Below are 12517 nucleotides of genomic sequence, written 5' to 3'. Positions count from 1 at the left end.
TTCTAGCAAATGAAAATCTTCTTTAGTACAATTATACAACTAGGATATCCAAATACAGGGGAAAATGAAACTTTTTCCCCCACAGTAAGAAGAATTACTGAAAAACTTCCCAAGAAAAATTTTAGAAGCCATTAAATAGCAGTAGTTAATATATACCACTCTCCACAGTGCACAGCCTTCAACACTCCAACAGCAGCTGTAGTCTGTCGTTCAAAACCTTGTCCTATATGATCTGCATGAGCTCTTGTTCTGTCTTCAAAGAGCATCTCACGAGGCTCACTAGTTCGAGGTAGGTACTGCAGGTTTTTTATCTCATTGGTAGTTCTGTTAAAACAAAATTATATATATAAAGAGACAGAGAGAGGCAGGCTTATGCATATTAAGGCTTAATTGCCTTCAAACATTTGTACTGATGTATTGACAGGTTTAACTTTTTAAACGCATTAATAGTTACAGAACACCTACTCTGTGTCAGGCACTATCTAAGCACTGGAGCTACTGATCAAGACAGTAGTGAATAAGACAGACAAGTTCCTTACTCTCGTAGGAGTTTATATTCTAGTGAGAGATAGACCAAAAAATAAACAGCAAGAAAACACTAGGCAATAAGTGCTTCCATAAAACATGCACGGTTTATTGGAGGTAAGGGGAAAAAAACACTTTAGCTCCACCCTGGAGGACAGACATCTCCCACTGGACCTCTCCTCCACCGCTCACCTTCTAGAATCCATATGCATACAGAAGCTGCTGCCTACTTGGCCTCACTCACTGCAGAAACCCTCTCCAATTTTGCTGCAGAAGGGGAACTGGGTGAGAAGAATTTATGTTGGGAGTCATCATCTTATTTATCTCCCTGTATGATTTTTCTGTTGCTTCCAGAGACAAATCAGGATTGCCCCCATTATTTTTTCGTCTCATCCTAGTCTGTCCCCTAGGGTCACTCTTCCTTTTTGGTTCTCTAACTTCCCACCCTCAAACTCTACTACTTTACTACTCTTTGTGCACTCTTGTCTTACAGTTTTATATAAACTTTCACACAGACACACACACAATGCTTTAACATACTTTTTTGCTGTTTGTGATTAATGTTTTACAGGTATTAGAAAGCTAGATGATGATGTTGCTTTCTGTGGAAAGCTAACAGGTTTTCAAACCAAGTCTCACCTCATTATACCACATTCTAATGAATTAAGACCTTATTAAAGCATTTGGCACAGTGCCTAGGGCACTGTTGTCATTAGTTGGTCAGACTATATATAACCTGATGTGAAATGACCACATATACCATGGATTGTAATCCCTGAGGATTACAAGTTCCTCAAGGGGCTGGTGAACTCCCTTAAATTACATGTAAAAGTTTGTATATATCTGCATTATTCTAGGGAGAGTCTTTCAGATTCTTAAAATGATTTGTAAATCCAAATTAAGTATCACTGAGATACACACCAAGTTTACCATTTACTACCAACTTAAAATTTAACTTGTAAAAATTTCATTGAACCAAAATTTATTTATTAAACACACTGTTTAGGTGCTAGAGACACATTAGTAACAAGCACAACATTGTCCCTGCTCTCATATAACCAACATTTTACTCTGTGACCATTTCTCCCTGTTCTGTTTTTTCTTCTTAAATTTATAACCAGTGAGACCATCTTTAGACATCTAAAAAAAGGATTATCTCCCCCAGGATCACCCACTCCATTCCCATCAATGTTACGCTAGTGTACATTCTTCTACACTTTTCTCTGTGCTTACATAAATATACTCTTATACATGTTTTTTTAATTTCTTTTCATAAAAATAGAATCATACTGGACATATACTCTACATTTTGCTCTTTTCAAGTACCATGGATATCCAGCTCAACAGACAAAATTTCATATTATGAAATTAACTATTTCACCACATTCTTTAACAGGAATGTACCAAAATGTATTCAACCGTTCTCCTGTTAATGGACATTCAGACCATTTTAAAATTTATCTCAATATGATAAATGCTGCAATTAACATTCTTATACATTTACCTTTAGTGCTTTTATTTCTTGGGACAAAGTCCCAAAAATAGCGGTCCTGGTTCAAGGAGTATGCATATGTTAAACTTTATGAGCTATTTTAGATTACTTCTAAAAAATGATTACAGAAGCTCACCCATAGACCAATAATATATATTACCCTGTTTCCTCACGTACCTACCAGCCTGTAATATACTCGGTCTGTTAATAATTTTTGCCAATGTAATAGGTAAAAATAATATCTCATAATTCTTTTAATATATGTTTAATATACAATCGACTACCTGGGGCCTATTTTTCTATTGGGTTGTTCTACATTTTTCTTCTCAATTTAGAAATGCTCTTTGTATACTAACTTTAGTCTGTCACATGTTACAAATGTTTTAGTCCAGTCTATCATAGTTTTGAACTTTGTTGTTGATGTCTTTTCTCTCACAAATAGTATTATCATTGTATCTTTTAATCTTTGCTTAGGAAGGTCTCTCCTAAGCTTACGCATTTTATTCTAATATTTTTATTTTTTACTTATTATGTTCAAATCCCTTACTTCTTGTAAAACATTGGGGTTATGGCTTTGTTTTCCTCCAAATGGACTCCCATTTATGCCATTATTCATTAAATAAATTTTTCTTTTCCCACTTATCTCATTATTAAGTTCCCAATATACTTTGATCTGTTTGTGTACTCTATCCTATTCCAATGATCTTTTTGAGCTTCATAGTACTTTTTAATATTGAGTAAGACAAGGTCCCCCTCATACTTACCTTCTTTTTCACAGCTTTCTAGACTGACTTTACTTATTCTTCCTTATGAACTTTAAAATTATTTTATCCCGTGCTGGAAGTGTGAGTCCATTTGTAATGCTAAAAATTCCAAAGGACTATCATTTTTGTCCAATCCAGAACACAGATCTAAACATTTGTTTAGATCTTATTCTGTATCTTTCATGTTTCAGTTTTCTTAAAATGAATATTATTTAAATTTATTTCTGAATATTCATTAAATTTATTCTAAAACAGTTTATGTCTCTGTTGTGAATGATATTTTTTCCATTCCTAGTTACAATTTATTGTCATTTGCCTACCTTTTTCATGTTTTATTTATATTTGATACTTATAAGAAATTATATCAGGATGTGTAACCATTTTTGAACTTACATTTCAATTACACTCTAAATTTTCCCTTCCTTCTTCCTCCAAATTTCAACAATATACACATACCAATGTACAAATACCCATCCCCAGCAAAAAACATTTATATCCAACATACCTTTTCCTTTTGAAAGGTGACTTTGGCATATCAGCCACAGGGATCATTTGTTCTCCCGGGCGTACCCACATGATGGGACCATCATCACTATCTTTTCGACTCTCTAATTTTAGACTAGATAGTGTCCCCCATGGCAGTGTACACTAGAGGCAAATAATTACAGAGAAATTAATTATTTTTAAAATGTATCTTCAAATATACATTAAAGACTATTTTCCCCTTGACAAAATTTCATATATACATTTGAAATACATACCTATTTTAAATATATTCATATATATTCATAAATTTTCCTTCATAATATTCTATTTCAAACATAACAAGAGAGTAATTATTCTTGGATGGTTTCCCCCACTTCCCCAACCCTGCCAGAGGTATGATTCACTGTATTTATCATTTATTATTCTTCCTTCTACCAAATATATGGGTCATATGATGTTAATTAGTTGGCAAATTAAGTGTCTTCCATGAGAATCTATAAAAATGAACAACTGAGTTTAAAAAATGGATACCTCAAAAAAAAGGGGGGTGGGCCTTCCCTGGTGGCGCAGTGGTTGAGAGTCCGCCTGCTGATGCAGGGGACACGGGTTCGAGGCCACAAAAGTGAGAGGCCCGCGTACCACAAAAAAAAAAGGGGGGGAGGGGGGATATACCTCTGATTAGTTACAATCAAAACCTAACAAAACAAAAAGGAAAACTAAACCAAAATCAAAATTTATTTCTGTGTAGTAGTTTCTTGAAAAGGTTGCTGGTCTAAAAGCAGGAATTAACATCTTTGAAAAGAAAAGAGAAATGACCAAGGGCCACTATCCATGGAATGGTGACAAAATGAGTATTTTTGAAAAAACCATACCCCCTTTCCAAAAAGGGGAGCTTGTCAAATTAAATTTCTCCAGAAAGAATGCATTTAGCTCATTTACTTTTAAAATTAAAATCTGAAACATAAATATTTAAATGATGGTGTTTTTAAAATAGCACTCAAAATAAATGCAACCAAATTCCATGTCACTAGTTGGGTGAAACAGACAAGGAACCAAAGGTTTAAAAGGAACAAAAAAGGAAATAAAAGGGGAATGGAGTAGGGTGAAAAAGAAAAGGAAGAAAAAGATATATACACATATAGACTAGAAAATTAAGCATGCAGAAGTGAAAAAAGAAGAGATGTTTAACAGATTATGTGGCAAATACTAGAGACAAACTGATCTTGTCACATTTTTAGCTTTGAATTATTGATTAAATAACTGACCTAACTACATAGATCAGAGATTTTTCTCTCAATAGGATAGCCCCAGCCGCCCATAAGAAGAAATATTTTCTGGAATGCAGAGACTGTTGGGGGAAAAAAAAAAACAGAACAGAATCTGGCTAAAAATCATTTAAAGGGGCCTTAAAGCTGCATAGTTTAAATACCTTATTTTATGGATGAGGAAACTGAAGCCTAGAAAGTTTAAACGGCTTGCCCAACCCAGCTAGGATCTCGCAAGATTGAAATAGTTATACAACTTCCCAGGCCAGTTTTCCACAAATCCAAACTGCCATTCCCTTGTCCTGAACACTTTAATTTAGTAGACATCCTTCCTGTACCTCTTAAATCCTCTGGCACTCAGTTTATAAAAAGCTGATAAATGGATGGAACTTATTTTCCTAAAGTGGCAGCTACAGGCAAGTGTTATTTTCTGGTCCACCACTTAGCTTTGCCATTAAAATTAGTACATGAGAAGTCACACACACAACACTACACAAGAATTACTTCTACTTTGTCATCTCTTCCTTTCCTTCCTTATAATTCAAATGAAATCAAAGTTTTTATAATTCTGAAACAGCCATGATCTGTTATCACTAGTAGCATAAAAGTAACTCCCACAACTTAGACTGCTTGGTATTGTTTTCTCTTACTTTTAAAAATGGTGAATCTTCCAACATGTCAAGGAACTCAGGGAAGTAATCTCCCACTTCTTCATCTACTGCTCCCACCAAGCTGATCTGTCGCATTGGGCCAGCTCTATAAGTACCGTGAGAATACGTTCTTTTTACCTGAAGGATATGGAGTTAATTAAGTTAAACATAAGATAATGCCTGTTATCACTGGATAACACTAAATTATGTTGTCTGAAAATATTAGAACATAATGTGTGGCAAGCAAAACAACAAAAAAAAAGCCCTTCACAAACAGTAAAAAAAAATAAGGCACTTAAAAAAAAAGAAAAGATTGGCACAAAATCAAGCTATTTTACCTTCTCTAGCTATTCCTACACACTGCTTATGAAAATACAGTTGAGATAAACAGCGTAATTCCAGACAACTAATTATAATTTCTCCTTATAACAGAGCAGTTTATTATTTGATCTACAGTGCCATTGAAATTATATTCAGAAGTTCCTGTACCTATATTTTCCTAAATGGTTCATATCTTTTTGTCAGAATTTTCAAAAGTAGACCCTCTGAAAACGTTGCATTTAACCATCACCAGTAGTTTGTATGTCCAAAAGGCCACCAGGAATGATCTTAGCATGTTAACTAGGATCCAGTTTACATTTTTCTGATGAAAATCTACTAGAGCTTGAGAACCAAAAGTCCTAGGTCCCACATCTGTCTACCTTTGCTATCTACCAGCTATGTGACCTCCAGAAATCACTTAAATTCCATGAGTTTGAGTTTCCTTAACCGGAAAGATTTACCTCGGATTGCTAAAGAAAACAATAATTGTACAGTGTGAGCAAATGGGTATCATTTGAATATCAACCAAAATAAAACAACCTATATACCTCAAGGATCACTGTTACCTAAGTTTTCAAAAGCACATTTAAATCTTGCAAAGAAACCTCATATACTAACAGTAGTAAACAAGAGTATTTTTAAAGCAAAACAACTTCTTTTCATAAACAAACTTCAAGCAAAATCCTAATTATTTTTTTCTCTGGATTAGCCTTTATGGCCACTAACTGTAGGGAAATTACATTGTCTCAGTTTGCCTGGGTCTATCCCAGTTTTAAAATGGAAAGTCCCGTACCAGGCAAACCCAGATGGATGAGCTTTCATCACATCAGGGACACAGACTCTAAAATATTTTCATATCACAAGGTGAATTCCCACAATTGCAGCTGATACAGATAGTATTCTGTATCAATGTATTTAAGCCCCCACCCACAACAAAAACATGACAATAAAAGTTCTATCGTAATAGAACATTTGACTAAAACATTTGAGAATTTTATTTTTTAGCATAATAAGCAAAACAGCATAACAATGATACATTAATTCCTTAATAAATTTACCAGAATTACAAGGTTAAGTTTTCATGCACTATCACAAATTCACTTCTCAGAACCATAAAACCTTGCTCCAATCCCCAAGTTACAAAAAAAGTTAGGGTCTGTGTCCCCATTTTGTACTCATGATCTGACCTTTTTCTTCTCTCCCAAAAGTTCCTAGCATCTCCAGTACTGAGAGAGCTAAAAGTTAAAATCTGACTCTACAACAATATTTAGGCTTTAGATGTTTAGATATACTAAGAGTACTACAACAGGAAAATTAGTCATCACTATGCATTTCTGTAATGCAGTCTAACAAAGCTAAAAATATCAAGTTGAAATTTAGCAAATTTATAAGAACTGATATCAATTCTGTTGCGTGACTCTGAGCTTGTGGCTTCAGTTTTGGATCTGCAAATGGTCATATGTGTTTTTGAGAGACTTCAAGACCATTCAGTGAAATCAAACACCTTCTATTGTAAAACACAAATTTACAAGTGCTTTGAAATATTCATTTGACTTACAAGTCACATTAGGTAATATTTCCACTTCACACAAATAAGTAAATTTTCTGTGCCTCAATCTTCTCTGTCTTGTTTAAACTTAGATAACTCATCTAAATCGTTAACCAGTTCTAACAAAGCCAGAATCAAGAAAGTCTTTGCCATCCAGCTGGTTCATTCTACTACATCAACTAAATAATTTGGGCAGTGACTCAATTATCAACATCAAGGATCAGCTGAATAATTTGGGCAGTGACTCAATTATCAACTAAATAATTAGGGCAGTCGGAGGAATGTTCAGGGAGGGAATCCTTCCAAAGTACTAAGCACAACTGAATTTATGAGCTCTCGCAAAGAAATGGGTACTTTAAACATACTTTTAAAGCAAAAGGCAAACGCGTATATGGTCTACTGGACTCTTTTTTTCCAAGGGAGTATGTGCAAGAACTAAATACATGCATACAAAAGATACACCAATAAAGAAAGAATGCTCTTTAATATGAATGTTAGGATTTAGGAGTCAGAGACAATCTACTCTGAGGAAATGTAAAGTCTGAAATTATAACAGTTTATTTAATATTCAAAAACATGAAATAACTCATTTCTCAAATAACTGAAATCGATTTTGGAGTTCTACATAGTGGTTGCCATGCAATTCAATTAACTACTTCCATTCTAAAAAAAAACAAACAAAAACCCTACTATAACAGTATTTATCTATAGAGAAGGGATAAATACAATTAATAATCAAAAAAACAGAACTAGTAGGACTTCCCTGGTGGCGCAGTGGTTAACATTGCTCGCTCCCAATGCAGGGGGCCTGGGTTCGATGCCTGGTCAGGGAACTAGATCCCACATGCATGCCACAACTAAGGAGCCCGCCTGCTGCAACTAAGGAGGAGGCGAACCGCAACTAAGGAGCCCTCAAGCCGCAACTAAAGGAGCCTGCGTGACACAGCTAAGACCCGACACAACCAAATAAATAAATATTAAAAAAAAAAAAAACAGAACTAGTTATTAACAAGTTTAACATTCAGCCCTCTTAGAGTAAAATTTCTGTTTTAAATGTTAAGTAAAAACATGTATCGTTTAGTAACAGAAAAAATGGGTAAAGCTTCTTGGGTGGTAATATTAAAGACAAATGACTTATAACTTAAGTACTTAACTAACTCTGATTTAACCAGATGTTGCTATTTTAGGTTGGAATGATCATTTCACTGATTGAAGAGAACATTACTGACCTAGCCATATCATTTCATTCAAATTACTCCTTTACATTAATTTCCAAGTTTACAAATGTTGTTCTTTGTTTACAAGTAAAATAAAATAAAACACGTCTAAATATTAGAAATTTTAACACAATAGACTAAATTAAAACAAATTTGACTTTTCCTCCTCTCCTATGTCTATTTTGAGGCTACCTAAAAGGAGGCTATATCTTTTGATGATTTTTTTTAAAGTATACCCTATTAAAATTCATAAATATTTCAAAGGATATTTGGGAGAAACTGAATTTTAAAGAGTAAAGTAATACAGACTCTATTTGTTGGATTATAACCTTAAATATGGTATTTGAATCTTCATAGTTCTGGTCACCTCATGGCAAAATACATGTATACTATATGTAAATTCACTTAAACACATAATTTGCTATAATAAAATAAAAGCACAATTCTCTCCCCTTTTCACCAAAATGTGCTACAACTGTAAAGTACATTCTGTTTGTCCACTATTAAAACCACAGATAGGGAATTCCCTGGCGGTCCAGTGATTAGGACTCCACGCACTTTCACTGGCAAGGGCCCGGGTTCAATCCCTGGCCGGGAAACTAAGATCTCGCAAGCCACGCAGTGTAGGAAAAAAAAAAACAAAAAAACCCACAACACAGATATATTCCACTAAGTATGGTCTCTATATAAATTACATATACTTCCCTATCAGGTTTAAAACAAAACAGCAATTTTCTTCTAAGACATTCATTCTTCAAATATTAAAGATAAGAATCTGATGACTCAATAGGATGGATATAAATAAATTTAAAACTAAATTTTAAAAATTAAATTAGGGCTTCCCTGGTGGCGCAGTGGTTGAGGGTCCGCCTGCCGATGCAGGGGACGCGGGTTCGTGCCCCGGTCCGGGAAGATCCCACATGCCGCGGAGCGGCTGGGCCCGTGAGCCATGGCCGCTGAGCCTGCGCGTCCGGAGCCTGTGCTCCGCAATGGGAGAGGCCACAGCAGTGAGAGGCCCGCGTACCGCAAAAAAAAAAAAAAAATTAATCAAAATCTTAGCTTGTGAAAGTAATCTGAATTTTAAAATACAGTATAACTCAATTAAAAAACGGGCAGACCTGAATAGACACTTTTCCAAAGAAGACATACAGATGGCCAACAGGCACATGAAAAGATGCTCAACATCACTAATCATCAGGGAAATGCAAATCAAAACCACAATGAAATATCACCTCACACCCGTCAAAATGGCTATCATCAAAAAGATCAAAAATAACAAATGTTGGAAAGGATGTGAAGGGAACCCCTGTACACTGTTGATGGGAATGTAAATTGGTACAGCTGCTATGGAGAACAGTATGGAATTTCCTCAAAAAACTAAAAACAGGGCTTCCCAGGTGGCGCAGCGGTTGGGAGTCTGCCTGCCGATGCAGGGGACACGGGTTCGTTCCCCAGTCTGGGAGGATCCCATGTGCCGCGGAGCCGCTGGACCCGTGAGCCATGGCCGCTGGGCCTGCGCGTCCGGAGCCTGTGCTCCTCAGCGGGAGAGGCCGCAGCGGTGAGAGGCCCGCGTACCGCAAAAAACAACAACAACAAAAAACAAACAACAAAAAAACTAAAAACAGAACTACCATACGATCCAGCAATTTCACTCCTAGGTATATATCTGAAGAAAATGAAAACACTAATTCAAAAAGATATATGCACCCCAATGTTCATAGCAGCATTATTTACAATGGCCAAGATATAAAAGCAATCCAAGTGTCCAACAACAGATGAATGGATAACAAAGATGTGGTATAGGGCTTCCCTGGTGGCTCAGCAGTTGAGAGTCTGCCTGCCAATGCAGGGGCCATGGGTTCGAGCCCTGGTCTGGGAAGATCCCATGTGCTGCAGAGCAACTGGGCCCATGAGCCACAACTACTGAGCCTGCGTATCTGGAGCCTATGCTCCACAACAAGAGAGGCCACGATAGTGAGAGGCCCATGCACCGCGATGAAGAGTGGCCCCCACTTGCCGCAACTGGAGAAAGCCCTCATGCAGAAATGAAGACCCAACACAGCCAAAAGTAAATAAATAAAATTTAAAAAAAACAAAAACAAAAAACAGGACCAGGACTGAACAAAATAAAAAAGGACCTATACTATACAAGTAATCATTAGGGATTAGAAAAATGGCCATAAATTCATGTATTGAGGAGATTAAACAATTAATGAATATTATGTAAAAGCAGAAGACAACAGATTCACAGGATGAGTTTTAAAAAAAAAAAGATGTGGTATATACATACAATGGAATACTATTTAGCCATAAAAAAGAATGAAATTTTGCTATTTGCAACAACATGGATGGACCTGGAGAATATTATGCTAAGTGAAATAAGTCAGACAAATAAAGATTAATACTGTGTATTATTACTTATATATGGAATCTAAAAAGTAAAATGAATGAATATAACAAAAGAGAAACAGACTCACAGATATAGAAACAAACTAGTGGTTACCTGTACGGAGGGGGAGGGGGAAGTGGGGAGGAGGGAGGAGCAAGACAGGGGCAGGGAGTTAAGAAGTACAAACTAGTATGTATAAAATAAATAAGGTACAAGGATATAATGTACAGCACAGGGAATATAGCCAATATTTTTTAACTTTATATGGAGTATAATCTATAAAAATTCTGACCTTGTCACCTAAAACTAATATATTATAAATCAACTATCCCCCAATTAAAATAAACAAACACACTGTAATGTAACTTTTAATTACATACCATTTAATACAACCTTCTAGATTAATAACCCAATACCTGAAACATATATTACATCAGTCTGAACCATTAATTTAATGTTTCAAAAATGGAAAACTACACATAACAATGTATTCAAATTCAAAAAGTATATACTTCTTGATGAACCATATAGATACCACTTAAGTTGGTAAAAAAAATTACAAGAATATAATCTACACACTTTTCACAAAAAAGTAAATGGTACACCTTTTATTATGCGATACCTATTATACGGCAATATTATATAGCAAATAATCCAGTTTCCTCTATTACATGGAATAAAAGTAAACCTATAATAATCATAAGGAAAAAAGCCTCAATTCTCCAAAAATAATCTATCCAACAATTACAACTCAAAAGCAGTGGGATGGGAGAAGGAAACAGATAAGAGTTGAAAGAATCTCTAAATAGTCAAAATTACTGTCACAAAGGCCATGATTCACAGGATACTCTTCTTACATATATGTTTCTACACTAGGCATAATTCTAACTAACATCAAAAATCATAAAGGATAAGAAACCACAAGTTTAGAAGAGGAAGGAGGGGCAAGAGGTAAGCACAGCTGCTGCTCCCCTAGGTCATCAATATTATAATATCATAATGACAAGCCTAGACTGAAAATAAAGAGATAAGTTATGTTGTATATGCTCAGGAAAAGGATAAATCTTGGTCCTTACAACTGTATGCTTCCATTATCTAGAAAAACCACTAATCTGGAAAATCTCACATCCTGATGACGCTTGACGTGAAATTACTGTATTTGGCTTCAGTAAACATTCATCATACTATCAGTTTTCTGATGCAGTTAAAAAATTAAATTGGAAATACCAAAAAATGTCACTGCTTTAAAACATACCCTATATGCTTCCTAAAAGGGAGATGTAGAGTTACAAAGAGGACACATATTGTCCCTCCCAATTTAGGTATACTTCTCAAAAAACACAATAAAAGACAGAAATGATACTTATTCATATATTTGCAAAAGCTGTTGACAGATGTTAACATTTTTAATCTAAACCTCCCCTAGAGTCTCCCTACCCAGCAAAAACCCTACCACCACCATGACTGTATTTTCACATTTCCCTTCATTTATTCTCTATAAATGTTTTAAAGGGGGGGTGGGGGAGACTGGAGAGCAGGAAATAAAAGACTTCTTGAACCCTCTGCCAGTAAGTGTCAATAACAAAATCTCAGAAGCTTTGGTTAATGGGAAAAGAACTGTTACATTACGTTTAAACTAAATCCTATTCATTTTTCTTTACGTAAATAATCTTTAAAAAACAAAAACACAACCTTATGATTCTGAGTTTGGCTTGCTACAAAGAAAAAAGTAGCCTTTATGACAGGAAATACATTGCCAAAAGTAAATCTGTAAGTCTCAATACTGCTTTCTCTTATTTTACTTATAAAAACTGCTGCAACAAGGGAAGCAAATATGGACACATGTAATTCAAAAAACC

The 12517-nt window shown here is 35.3% G+C and overlaps 1 protein-coding gene across 1 annotated transcript in view; it reads right to left on the bottom strand.

Moving 5' to 3' along the window:
- RSBN1L (round spermatid basic protein 1 like) overlaps nucleotides 1–12517 on the bottom strand; it is a gene marked incomplete at its 5' end in the record, with an annotated part of 64690 nt that overhangs the window by 7948 nt on the left and 44225 nt on the right. The window contains 3 exons of the mRNA XM_082846432.1: nucleotides 157–324; nucleotides 3287–3429; nucleotides 5183–5320. Coding sequence (XP_082702558.1) covers nucleotides 157–324; nucleotides 3287–3429; nucleotides 5183–5320 — 449 coding nt within the window. The remainder of the gene's footprint in view (nucleotides 1–156; nucleotides 325–3286; nucleotides 3430–5182; nucleotides 5321–12517) is intronic.

Source organism: Leucopleurus acutus, assembly GCF_964270905.1.
Source record: "Leucopleurus acutus genome assembly, chromosome: 9".
NCBI lineage: Eukaryota > Metazoa > Chordata > Mammalia > Artiodactyla > Delphinidae > Leucopleurus > Leucopleurus acutus.
Note: the sequence above shows the minus strand (reverse complement) of the source record. Positions and strands in the feature narration are given on the sequence as shown.